General features: G+C 43.3%; 1 protein-coding gene and 1 long non-coding RNA gene across 4 annotated transcripts in view; one reads left to right on the top strand and one right to left on the bottom strand.

Moving 5' to 3' along the window:
* LOC115655446 overlaps positions 1-13714 on the bottom strand; it is a 50175-nt gene that overhangs the window by 3797 nt on the left and 32664 nt on the right. The window lies entirely within an intron of this gene.
* LOC115655442 (collagen alpha-5(IV) chain-like) overlaps positions 1-13714 on the top strand; it is a 25482-nt gene extending 11768 nt beyond the window's left edge. For 2 of the 3 annotated variants that reach the window (XM_030570893.1, XM_030570891.1), the window contains exons 5-7: positions 8191-8334; positions 9389-9510; positions 12223-13714. In XM_030570893.1, the coding sequence (XP_030426753.1) occupies positions 8191-8334; positions 9389-9510; positions 12223-12372 (416 nt within the window). In that variant the 3' untranslated portion in view covers positions 12373-13714. The remainder of the gene's footprint in view (positions 1-8190; positions 8335-9388; positions 9511-12222) is intronic. The other variant, XM_030570892.1, reaches the window with a different exon arrangement.

The following is a 13714-nucleotide window of genomic DNA, read 5'->3' as shown; positions in this document are numbered from 1 at the left end:
TTATATCAGGTCTGTAACACTGATGTCATAGGCTGCTGGCTTGTAAAGTCTGTCTGATAACTTCCAAAAGATTGGAAGGTCCTCAAGCCATAGTTCAAGATGCTTCTTTTAGTTGTAAGTCCACAGTTCAGAGCAGGACAGATGCAACATGGAGCTCTTTTAGGTGTCTTTTTATATCCCCTGCCATATGCATGGAAAATTACTGTCCCAAACAAAGAGAACAGCCCCTTTATGTGGAAAGTAACTGGCCCAAGATGGAGTCCAGATTCACCTGAGCATATCACATGCCCTTACACGCTTTGCTGAATCATGGGGGTTGGCCATTGGATTCTTGCTGTCTGAGGCATCCTCAGGAAGAGCTATCTGGACAGGATGAGGGTTTGTCAATGGCCCACTGTGAAAGTGGAGTGTCCCTGATAGGCCATCAACACACCGCTGTCTGTTCCACATGTAACTCTATCTGGGAGGTGTCACTGAGGAATACATCGCATGTTTAAGATACATGGGCAATATTAATAACTTCAGATACAAAGGTAATACATGCTTAGCAAATAGTAACTGTTCCATTGACGCCTTCCGTGATATACTTTGTTCAAGATATGCTTCAATTTTATAACAGTGGCAGCAACAATGATTCAAATGGTTATTTTTCTTATACACAGCATCACAGATTATGTGATTTCATGTGTGTGTGTTACTGCTGGTGCAGGTAGCGATACCTGTAGGTAAGGTTACCCAACACTTCCCATTACAACCTGGGAACCAGTTTTCAGTTGCTTATAACTTTGTCAAACTTTAACTATTCAGGTTTGTCTGCTTCAGTCAGACAATTTTTTTAAAAGTCTTACCAAAAATGGTTCAGCCATTTCTGAGAGTGAGATTAGGTGAGGAGAACATGCATTGTTTTACCCATTTTAACAAATTATCTTTAAGAAATGTTTTAGACATTCTGGCACTTCTGTGCTGCGGAATAGGAACTTCAAATTTGGTAGGGGTATTGCCCTGGTGTCAGGGAAGTGCCATTTGCTGTTCCCATGATCAGACTCCCAAATTTGGCCATGTTTTGAGCCTTTGAAATCTCCACTGTTTGCACATGCTCAGTAGAGCAACTGATTAGTGTTTGCCTGCTTAATTCTTTGATGGTTATGTCAGTACTGGGCATATGTCATCTGCTCAGAGTTCCTACATGTGACCAGAGTGCACACGCCCCATCCTCCGAGAGCAACTGAGCATACCCCATCCTGGGCTTCAGGATCTGAGCAGGACTTTCCCTGAAGTTGCTGCTCTGAGATGTTGTGGCACTGGGCACCTGAACTGAAAGCCTGTAGACTCTTGTGCTCTCACTGCCAACCCCACCAAAGAATCATAGAATATTAGGGTTGGAAGAGACTTTAGGAGGTCATCTAGTCCAATCCCCTGCTCAAAGCAGGACCAACACCAACTAAATCATCCCAGCCAAGGATCTGTCAAGCCTGACCTTAAAAACCTCTAAGGATGGAGATTCCACCATCTCCCTAGGTAACTCATCCCAGTGCTTAACCACCCTCCTAGTGAAACAGTGTTTCCTAATAGCCAACCTAGACCTCCCCCACTACAACTTGAAACCATTGCTTCCTGTTCTGTCTTCTGCCACTGAGAACAGCCAAGATCCATCTTCTCTGGAACCCCCCTTCAGGTAGTTGAAGGCTGCTATCACACACCCCCTCACTCTTCTCTTCTGCAGACTAAATAACCCCAGTTACCTCAGCCTCTCCTCGTAAGTCATGTGCCCTAGCCACCTAATCATTTTCATTGTCCTCCGCTGGACTCTCTCCAATTTGTCCACATCCCCTCTGTAGTTGGGGGACCAAAACAGGATGCAATACTCCAGGTGTGGCCTCACCAGAAAATAGAGGGGAATAATCACTTCCTTCAATCTGCTGGCAATGCTCCTACTAATATAGCTCAATATGCCATTGGCCTTGGCAATGAGGGCACACTGCTGATTCAAAACCAGCTTCTTGTCCACTGTAATCCCCGGGTCCTTTTCTGCAGAACTGCTGCTTAGCCAGTCAGTCCCCAGCCTGTAGCAGTGGATGGGATTCTTCTTTCCTAAGTGTAGGGCTCTGTACTTGCCCTTGTTGAACCTCATCAGATTTCTTTTGGCTCAATCCTCCAATTTGTCTAGGTCACTCTGGGCCATAATCCTACCCTCCATCTTATCTACCTCTCCCCTCAACTTAGTGTCATCTGCGAACTTGCTGTGGGTGCAATTAATCCCATCATTCAGATCATTAACAAAGCCGGTTGAACAAAACTGGCCCCAGGCCCGACCCCTGTGGCATTCCACTTGATACTAGCTGCCAAATAGACATCGAGCTGTTGATTAGTACCTGTTGAGCCCGACAACCTATCCAGCTTTCTATCCACCTTATAATTCATTCATCCAATCCATACTTTAACTTGCTGGCAAGAATACTGTGGGAAACCGTATCAAAAGCTTTGCTAAAGTCAATATGTATCACATCAGCCACTTTCCTCATATCCACAGAACCAGTTATCTCATCACAGAAGGCAACAGGTTGGTCAGGCATTACTTGCCCTTGGTGAATCCATGTTGACTGTTCTTGATCACCTTCCTCTCCTCCAAGTGCTTCAAAATGGATTCCTTGAGGACCTACTCCATGATTTTGTTGGGGACTGAAGTGAGGCTGACTAGTCTGTAGTTCCCCTGGTTCTCTTTCTTCCCTTTTGCAAATATGAGCACTATGTTTGCCTTTTTCCAATCATCCAGGACCTCCCCCGATTGCCATGAATTTTCAAAGATCATGGCCAGTGGCTCTGCAATCACATCAGCCAACTCTGACATGGCACCTTTGGATGCATTAGATCTGGACCCATGGACTTGTGCACGTCAAGCTTTTCTAAATAGTCCTTAACCTGTTCTTTCACCACGGAGGGCTGCTCACCTCCTCCCCCTACTGTGTTGCCCAGTGCAGCAGTCTGGGAGTTGACTTTCTCTGTGAAGACCAAGGCAAAAAAGCATTGAGTACTTCAGCTTTTTCCGTATCGTCTGTCACTAGGTTGCCTCCCCCATTCAGTAAGGGTTCCACACTTTCCTTGGCCTTCTTCTTGTTCCTAACATACCTATAGAAACCCTTCTTGTTACCCTTCACATCCCTTGCTAGCTACAACTCCAATTGTGCCTTGGCCTTCCTGATTACACCCCTGCATGCTCGAGCAATATCTTTATACTCTTTCCTAGTCATCTGTCCAAATTTCCACTTCTTGTAAGCTTATTTTTTGAGTTTAAACTCACCAAAGATTTCACTATTAAGCCAAGCTGGTCGCCTGCCATATTTGCTATTCCTTCTGCACTTCGAGATAGTTTGTTCCTCCGCCCTCAATAAGGCTTCTTTAAAATACAGCCAGCTCTCCTGGATTCCTTGTCTCCTCATATTAGCTTCCCAGGGGATCCTGCCCATCAGTTCCCTAAGAGAGTCTAAGTCTGCTTTTCTGAAGTCCAGGGTCCGTATTTTGCTACTCTCCTTTCTCCCTTTTTTCAGGATCCTGAACTCAACCATCTCATTGTCACTGCTGCCTAGGTTGCCACCCACTTCTACTTCCTCTACCAATTCTTCCCTGTTTGTAAGCAACAGGTCAAGAGGAGCACGGCCCCTAGTGGGTTCCTCCAGCACTTGTACCAGGAAGTCGCCCAGGGAGCAAGAAGGAGGGGGAATCAGCCTGACTTAGATTTCAGAGTGTTGAGGAAGTGGAAGCAGGACATGGGGAAAAGGGGTTGCAGGAAGGGTGAAGGGTGGGAACAGGACAGTAGCCAGACATAGGGGTGGGAAGCAGTAGGAGACAGGATTCAAGGGGAGAGGCAGTGGCATAGGACCTTGAGAGAGGGGAAGGGAAGAGAAGGGTTAGAGAAAACTGTACGGATGCCTCTGTGCTCATCCTAAATGGGTCTGGATAGGAGCAGTGTAGGAATAAGGCAGGATTTGGGCAGTGGAGCACAGAAGAGGAGGAGAGGGGGACAAACAGGTTTGTGGGAGGGATGGGGCAGATGGGCCTATTACTAGTAGAGGATTTTCCCATTCAGAACCTGGAATGAAACCCAGAAGTCCTGACTCTCTACATTCCTTACAGATGGTTACAAATCAGATTTTCTATGCCACAGGAAATTCCAAGTTTATTTGTTTTTTCATTCTGATTGGAACAAAAATTCCAAAATTTCATTTAGGAAAAAAATCAAAGCGACATTTTGTTTTGACTTTATCAAAATGTCTAGACTTAATTTAATATTATGCATTGTAATATAACAGAAAAGTCAAAATGATAAAGTTGAAATAAAACATTTCTACCTTATAAAAATCAGATTTTCAAAGACGTTTTCATTGAAAATTGATACGTTCCCAGGAAGGTTTCACTTTTGTTGAAGCAGCATTTCTGATGGAATTTTTTTCTCTCAGAAAAATTTCAACCGGCTCTAACTTTCCTTTTCTATTAGTAAATAGGTATGAAACCCACTGGCCCAGTATACGTGTCTTTCCCCTCTACTGTCTGATCCACATACTAAGCCTACTACCACTTTGTTACCTCAAGAGAAAGAGTTCTGTGGTGTGGATGTAAAGGCCCAAACCTTGCTGATGACCCAAGCTGGAGGTTCAATATAGTTCCAAATGATGGAATTTCTGAGTTTTCAGTGTTTGTTTTTTTAATTAGGAAATTAATCCAAAAGGATTGTTTCAAAGTATGTTAAGGTTCTAAACTCAAGCACTCAAAAGCAAGAACTTAGCAAATTTCAGATTTAATTAATTTCCCTCCCCCAACCTGCTGGGTGGTTAGGGGTAGGATGCATCTGATGAAGTGGGTATTCATCTCGGGCAATGGCACTCTCACTGAAGGACGGTCTGGATATGTGGACTCTCCCCTCAGACCCTACGCCACCAGCACTCCCAGCTGTCTCTGTGACACCTCTGATTTCCTGAGAAAACTACAATGCATTGGTGACCTTCCAGAAAACACCATCCTAGCCACCATGGATGTAGAAGCTCTCTACAGAAATATCCCACACCCAGATGGAATACAAACGGTCAGGAACAGTATCCCTGACGATGCCACAGCACAACTGGTTGCTGAGCTCTGTGACTTTATCCTCACACACAACTATTTCAAATTTGATGACAATATATACCTCCAGACCAGTGGCACTGCTATGGGTACCCATAGGGCCTCACAATATGCCAACATTTTTATGGCTGACCTGGAACAATGCTTCTTCAGCTCTCATCCGCTCATGCCCCTTCTCTACCTAAGCTACATTGATGACATCTTCATCATCTGGACCTACGGGAAGGAGACTCTGGAAAAATTCCACCACGATTTCAACAGCTTCCATCCCACCATCAGCCTGGACCAATCTACATGGGAAGTCCACTTCCTAGACACCAATGTGCAAATAAGCGATGGTCACATTAACACCACCCTATACCAAAAACCCACTGACCACTATGCCTACCTTCATGCCTCCAGCTTCCATCCCGGACACACCACACAATAATTGTCTTCAGCCAAACACTGAGGTACAACCACATCTGCTCCAACCCCTCAGACAGAGACCAACATCTACAAAATCTTCACCAAGCATTCTCAAAACTACAATACCCGCAAGAGGAAATAAGGAAACAGATCAACAGAGAGACGTGTACCCAGAAGCCTCCTAGTGCAAGACAAGCCCAAGAAAGAACCCAACAGAACTCCACTGGCCATCACATATAGTCCCCAGCTAAAACCTCTCCAATGCATCATCAGTGATCTACAACCCATCCTGGACAATGATCCCTCTCTTTCACAGGTCTTGGGTGGCAGGACAGTCTTCGCCCACAAACAACCCGCCAACCTGAAGCATATTCTCACCAGTAACTACACACTGCACCATAGTAACTCTAACATAGGAACCAATCCATGCGGCAAACCTCGATGCCAACTCTGCCCACATATCTACACCAGCGACACCATCACAGGACCTAACTAGATCAGCCACACTATCACCGGTTCATTCACCTGCACAGCCACCAATGTAACAAATGCCATCATATGCCCCTCTGCTATGTACATCGGCCAAACTGGACAGTCCCTATGGAAAAGGATAAATGGACACAAATCAGATATTAGGAATGACAATATACAAAAACCTGTAGGAGAACACTTCAACCTCCCTGGCCACACTATAGCAGATTTAAAGGTAGCTATCCTGCAGCAAAAAAACTTCAGGACCAGACTTCAAAGAAAAACTGCTGAGCTTCAGTTCATCTGCAGATCTGACACCATCAGCTCAGGATTAAACAAAGACTGTGAATGGCTTGCCAACTACAAAAGCAGTTTCTCCTCCCTTGGTGTTCACACCTCAACTGCTAGAAGAGGGCTTCATCCTCCCTGATTTAACTAACCTCGTTATCTCTAGCCTGACTCACTCTTGCTTGCTTATTTATACCTGCCTCTGGAGATTTCCACTACATGCATGTGACGAAGTGGGTATTCACCCATGAAAGCTCATGCTCCAATACATCTGTTAGTCTATAAAGTGCCACAGGACTCTTCGCTCATTTAAGATAGATCACTAAAGAGCCACTAGAAGGGAACAACTTTTACCAGGAACATACAAATGTAAGATAATATAAAGAGGTCTTCCATTTCCAGTATGTTTCCACCACTTGTAAGGCCTCTGTGCAATGCCAGAGCTGTGTAAAGAGAATTTAAACTAAATGAGAATCTGGCTTCCTGTTTCATGGGTGATATTATCCCCCTAATATAATCATGTTGATCTATACTTCTTAATGGGATACGGAATTCCCCTTACAATATTCTGGGTGCATCTACTTATACCTTAGTGCAACAACTAAATTTTTATCTGGGAGTTACTCTGAATAGGGCACAGATGAAGATGGTGTGTCCTGTTTTGCATGCTTTGTTGCTATTGTGTTAGATTGTGCTTATTAATGAGCTGTCAGCTCCGGTCACTCATGGGCATATAACACTTTCACACTATGGTATATGAGAAAATAATATGTATATAATAAAAGTCATCTGTGTTCTCGCTTATTTTTCTTCTGTGACATTTAAAATCACAATGGAGATGTAATTATTTAATACTTAGAGTAAATAGAAGATCTATGGAAATGTTATATCCTGCAAATAACTCATGACAGACATCTCTGCAATCATCTATTCTTCTGCTCCAAGACTGTTTTACTCAATTAAAATGTAATATCTTAGCTCAACGGAATAGGAAAGCATCAGTGCATGTTAACCTTTCAAATGTTCTTGTGCAAGGCTTTAAACAAAGAATATCAAAGCAAAAATCATTCAAGGTAACTTATCAAATGTCTGTGTTGCTGGCCAAATATATATCCAATTACACACACGATACATTTCCAATAGACACAAAAATGCATCTCCAATTATGTGCCCTACAAATTGGACCTTTATGGTGCTCCTTTTGCATTTGATATTGGAGCTGAGGGGTAAGTTGAACTTCTTTATAAATTACAAAAAAATAAATCTGGTTCAAATATAACAAAGTCTCAATTTAAACTTCCCATCTTAGGTGCGTTTTCAGAGTTTCTTTACATTTCCAGTCGATTTTTACTGAGGAAATCACCACTGATACAGAAGTGTATATAAAATGCTAAATTTATGACAATGAAGTGAGAGAGGCAGAAGAAGAATAAAGTCTGAATGGCTGCTTTTCCCTTTTAAGATATAAATAACTAAGATAATGTACCCAGAGTAATCTTGCTTGTTTTTTTCTCACTGTAGTGGACATGCCTACCTATTGCTGCATAAGTAATACTGGTGTTACACAAGAAAAAATGAGATAAGTTAATCAACAGCTTTGTAAAAAAAAGTTTTGCTCCCTAGACAGATGAGTATATTTTGTAAAGAATTAATTGTTTCATTTTGGTGCACTGCAATAATCATTCAAACACCAAACACTTTATAGCTACACTAATCATGTTAGTATCACAGGGGGGAAAAAAGACTAAGCTAAAAAGATTTCAGTCCCAAACAGAAACATTAATTTGAAATAAAGAATTCACACTTCTCACTCATTTTTCATTTTGAAAATAAGCACTCAGCACTGGGTAGTAAATACTTTGTTTTATAGCTGGCTTCCAACAATGTAAGCCCAATTGTTTCACGTAGTCACAGCAATAGCCTTTTTGCTGGTGACCAGCCATGCTGGGGACCACCGTGAAGGAATGCAGAGAATCCCTGGCAAACCTGGACTGAACAAATTGCCTGTAAGAGGAGGAAAGCCTGGTTTAAAAGCAGACCCAGGACTGCAAGGTAATTTCAGTTGTTACTGACCCCAGATATATAGATATTCTGCTGTGTTTCATTATTTGTATCTGATAAACCGAATTCTACTTTGTTGCATTTTCTGTCCCATTTTTGAAAGTGACAGATATTTAGAAGCCCAAGTCTCATTGAAAGTTAGTGCTGCTTGGTACTTAGGTTTTTCAGAATGTTACTCCACCCACCAGCTAATGTGATTGTGAAGGAGTCAAAATGTGTCTACACGGAGGCTGGGGGCAGAGAGGTTGTTCCAAACATATTGAGCTCATTTTTTTTAAAGGTCCCTTTTTTTTTGTCATGTAGATAATCTCTGCATATCGTACAGAAGAATGAAAACCTGGAATTATTTTCCATGTGATGTGAATACTACAATTCCAGCTTGTAGTGAACTCCTATTTACAGAGCCAAATCCTATTTGCCTTTATGTCAGTGGGACTTCTTGGGCAAAGTGAAGTTGCTCTGGAATATCATGATTTCACTATAAAAGTAACTAAATGTTAAAGACTCTAGATGCCTTTCCAGCCTGGTCAGTAGTGCTGGAAGTGAGAACCAATCACATGGGGCCTTGGTGTTCAACTTTGTATCTAATCCAGGAACTCTTGAAGTGAACACCAGTGTGTGTGTGTGTATGTGGCCTCTCTAGCTGATCATTCTGGGAAGCTGGAACATAAGTGATACTGCCTTTCTTAGAACTTTCCCAGGCTCCCTCACCACTTAGCTCTATTGGCGATTGTGTGATCTTCCTTCCAGATTAGACGACAGGTGAGCAGCTTCCTCCAACCCAAATGCCAAGGATGCTGCATGGGCCAGGTTTCTAGGCACTGAAAGTGCATTTGCTCTTTCATTGTAGGGAGTAAATGTCCTGCCTCTGACATGCATCCATCCTTCGCCTAAATCATGTCGGGTAATGAAAAGCTATTGAGCTGATGTAATGCAATCTGTTCCCTTGAAGGTCAGCAGCAGTGTTTATTCTGAATTAAATGCATTATTTGAGAGAATCTCAGCAAGGAGTTTGGCAAGTTTTCACTCATGTATTTCCCTTCAGCAGGTCTCCCAGGGCCACCAAGTTCCATGAGAGGTCCTCCCGGAAAAGATGGGCTTCATGAGCCACAAGGGCCTGGGGTGAACAATGCGATAAGGGAGAGCAAGGGCAGCCTGGACAACCAGGTGAAAAAGAACAATCTGTTCATTTAGCCTTATGGGGGTGGCGGGGTCTGTCTGTATGTGCCTGTGTCTCTGTCTAAAGAAAACGGCCATAACTGAGTTTAACTTTCAGTTCTACTCCGAAAAGTGACTGTGTAAAAATGGCATCTTCTTACTCAGCTGATCTTCTCCCCGTGTCTATTCAGTTGTGTCTGCTGGATTTCCTGGCTAGGATAACTTACTGTGACTTACTCCTGGTATTGCTACAGAAGTGATGCAGCTAAAAATGAGAGCTAGGACTGCATTGGTGTCACTGGGTGCATTTCAAAACCTGCAGCCATGAGGCTCAGAGCTCAGGTCTACAGACATTTGGACTCAGGCTCTGAAGCCCAGGGCAGAGGCAATTTTCAGAGCCTGAGCTCCAGCCTAAGCCTGAATATCTACACAGCTGGTTTTAGCACAGTCACATAAGCCCCACAAGTCTGAGTCTGTAGACCTGGACTGTGAGACTGCTACTGTAGATTTTAAAACAATGTGTCAACATACCCATTGCGGGCATAACTGGGATTGCAGAACCTTCACACTTACGGTATATCTCTACAACAACTCGAGTAGCCACACCTGACCCCCTCTGGGGTCCTAGGTAAAATGTAGGTGGCTAGCCCAAGCTGCTGCCCATGCCACCACAGCCATACTGCTATTTTTAGCATGCTTACTTGAGCAGAGCTGGTGTGTGTTTGCCTGTCTGCACTGAGACACACCCTCCCAGCTGCTGGTAGGCATAACCTTGGAGATGATGTATCAGTAGGAAAGAGTGCAGCTTGATTGTCTGAGACTAGGTTGGCTTTGCAGCACTGGAAGTGAGAACAAAAACGTCTCTCTCTTTGTAAAAGGATATGTTTAATACAAACCTCCTAGAGACTATACAACTGAATCTCCACAAAGCCATCGTTACAGAGTCACTATTCAGAGTACAGTTGTACTTTAAATGTAAGAGTATTTTAATTAAGCTAAATGGCACTGTACAAGCTGACAAGAGATGATTACATTTCTGCAAAGTTATCCACAAGATTTGAATCCATGACCAACGTCACTAAAGCTTCTACCTTCCATTATAATTACAAGGAGATACAACACCCACTTTACAAGTTTGTTACACTTGATTCTGCTCCACCGCCAACACCCCATGTGGTCGGGCTTTCCACAGCAGCTATCCAGTCACAAGTAGTATCTCATCACAGCAAAATCTACTTCTCTGACTATATCCTGAGCGCAGGCCATCCTTTATCATTAGCAGCTACAGAGTAGAAAACTACAGATTATAGCCCAGATTCTCCTGACCACCCAGGTCCTGGGGGATTGGAGGTGAAGGGGGTGAGTGCTACAAAGCTAGCTTTTAATCTATCTTTGCAGCTTCCCAGTGTTGTGACCAGGAAGCACTGAAACAGCCTGAAAGATGTTGTATCTTACACCAGCTGTCAGTGATCTCAAGAAGCCTATACACTATCTTAGGCCATGTCTACACTTACAGTTTTGCAGCGCTGGTAGTTACAGCTGTGTTCGTACAACTGTGTAGGGCCAGCGCTGCAGTGTGGCCACACTGACAGCTATCAGCGCTGCAGTGTGGCCACATTTGCAGCGCTGTTGGGAGTGGTGCATTGTGGGCAGCTATCCCAGCATTCAAGTGGCTGCAACGTGCTTTTCAAAAGAGGGGGGTGGGGCGGAAGGTGACAGGGAGCGTGGAGGAGACAGACAGAATGGATTTTTGGAGTTGACACTGTTCTCAGCTCCATGCCTTGCAAGGTCTAAGGACTGTAAGATACACACTGCCTACCTTCAATCATTTTAAAAGTTCTAACTCCCTTCCCCCACTCCTCTCTCATTCACTAAATGCAAATTATGTACTGCTAAATACCCATCAGACCAGATAAGCAACTGCTCAACACGGACTTCTCCCTCCCCCTCTGCCGTGTGAGCGTGCTGTTTCTCTCTTCAAGCAAACAGCTGTGAACATTCCAAAATAATTCCCCTGCCTGCTTCCGCTCGCTCAGCAAACAGGAGCTCTGGTTGTTTTTTAAATAAGCAGTTTGGCTGAACTCCGAGCTCTCCCTTTCTTCCGGTTTGTTGTGGACAGGAATTTTGGGATACCTCCTTATACCCCAGAGGTCAATAAAAGCGCTGGTGGGCGTCCACACTTGCTGACCAGCGCTGGATCACCAGCGCTGGAATCCCTACACCCGAGGCTCGACCGGGTGTACAGCCAGCGCTGCAACCAGGGAGTTGCAGCGCTGGCCGTGCTTTGCAAGTGTGGCCACATCCTAAGTTGCAGCGCTGTAACCCCCTCACCAGCGCTGCAACTCTCTAGTGTAGCCATGGCCTTAGCGTCAACCAGGCACAGCAGTACACCTACCAAACCCTCTTTTGCCTGATGTGAAGCACTGGTGGGGCATTAAAGATTAACACAAAGATCTCAATTTGAATTCTTCATAAATGGTTTCCTTCTTAAAGTAGTTTCCATGAGCCTTGTTTATTATCAGGATGGTTAACATATGAAAAGGCCCTTCATTTAACACACTGAGATCAAATTCTTTCACATAGAAAAATCAAACAAATGTAACTCAGTCACAAGTGTTTTAGAAAACTGCTTTTTATTTTGCACAGTGACTTCCACATTATCGGTGAAGCCTGGTCCTAACGCTTAAACTTAAGGGAATTTTTTTTTTGTTTGGTCTATAGGCCTTACCTGCTATTCGTAATCCTGAATTAGAAGAAACCCTCAAAGGATTCAAAAATCAAATTGCCAGACTGAAAGGAAGTAATCTGTCCGCTTTTGCTTTTCGCCTCACCCATAGCTTGATTAACAAGTGTGGAAAAAATAAGCCATGAAATACCAGCTCCTTAAAAATAGTCTGAGTCTTGTTCCATTTATTTTTACATTCTTTTTATACAAAGAAACAAGGATCTTTGGGGATGGGCAATGATACATTCTGTATTGTGTTAAAGAGGTTAACTTGCGGACTATATAATTAGTTACTAGGGTTCCTCCTAGCAGCCCCAGATAACTGTGATAGGTTGAAACACTGATGAAAACAAGTCAGAGGTGGCTTATTGCATAATCCCTTTCTGTGAAGAAGTGCTTTCAGGAGTATCTCTCTGGGTCACCCGAGTTCTGTGAGTGACGCTGATGGCCATCACAGTTAATCTGTGGCTACAAAAGTGACAAGTGTCATATCTAACTAAGGCCTGCAAAGATTTATGCATGTGCTCAACTTTATACACTGTGAATAGTCCCAGTGAAGTCAGTCCCATTACTCAGTGTATGCAAAGTTAAGCAGGTGCACTAGTCTTTAAAAGATAGGAGCCTAAGGAGCAAAGTGGATTTTCTTTATTTAAAATTCTTCTCTCTCTCCTTCATTTCTTCCCCTGCCATCCACATTCCCTTTGACTCCTTTTCATTTTAATTTCTCTCTCTCCACTTCATCATATTCATATATTTCTCCTCTCTTTTCCATCTCTTTCCCATCTCCTATTCTCTTCTAGTCTTATAACTCTAATGAATTCTCCTCCCCTTCTCTTTTTCCCTTTTCAAGTCCCCTCCTCCATTCTCCTCTCTTCTTGAGTTTATATTCTCTTTGTTCTGAAGTCACTAGACAGGAGCAATAGTCTACTCAATTTAGCATGTCATTGATGTTACATCCAGCAGAGGGCAGTGTTTGGTAGGATAGCATGACATAGCCTATGCTCTGGGGTTTTTTAATCTAGGGGTGGGGAAGGAGAGAGTTGTATGAAGTTTGCAATTTGTGTTGCTTATTTTATTTGGAAGGGTTATTTTATTATAGAAGAATACAGAAAGAGGGAGTCCCACTATAGTAGTAATCGTGAGAGTGTAAAATGATTCAAAAAAGTTTAACAAGAGCTTTTGCTTTATTTTGTGTAGTCTTTGCTTTGGATGGGACCATAACAACAAAAAACGTTTGCTATCAATGGACAAGAAGTCGATTTTGAGACCACACTGGAAGCAGGCAAATAAGCGGGTGGTTCCATTGCATCTCCCAGGAATAAGGGGGAGAATGATGCTGTTTTCAGTATTGTGAGGTTATTTAACAGATATGCATATCTGGGCATTAAGGGGGGTGGGATTCCAGGTAAATTCAGTTTCCTGGATGGAACAGCCGTAAATTATACAAACTTGCATGCAGGTGAGCCCAGTGACATAGGGGAAGAAAAC

This window comes from Gopherus evgoodei, chromosome 7 (genome assembly GCF_007399415.2).
Source record: "Gopherus evgoodei ecotype Sinaloan lineage chromosome 7, rGopEvg1_v1.p, whole genome shotgun sequence".
Classification (NCBI taxonomy): Eukaryota; Metazoa; Chordata; order Testudines; family Testudinidae; genus Gopherus; species Gopherus evgoodei.
This window is presented reverse-complemented; position numbering and strand designations above follow the sequence as displayed.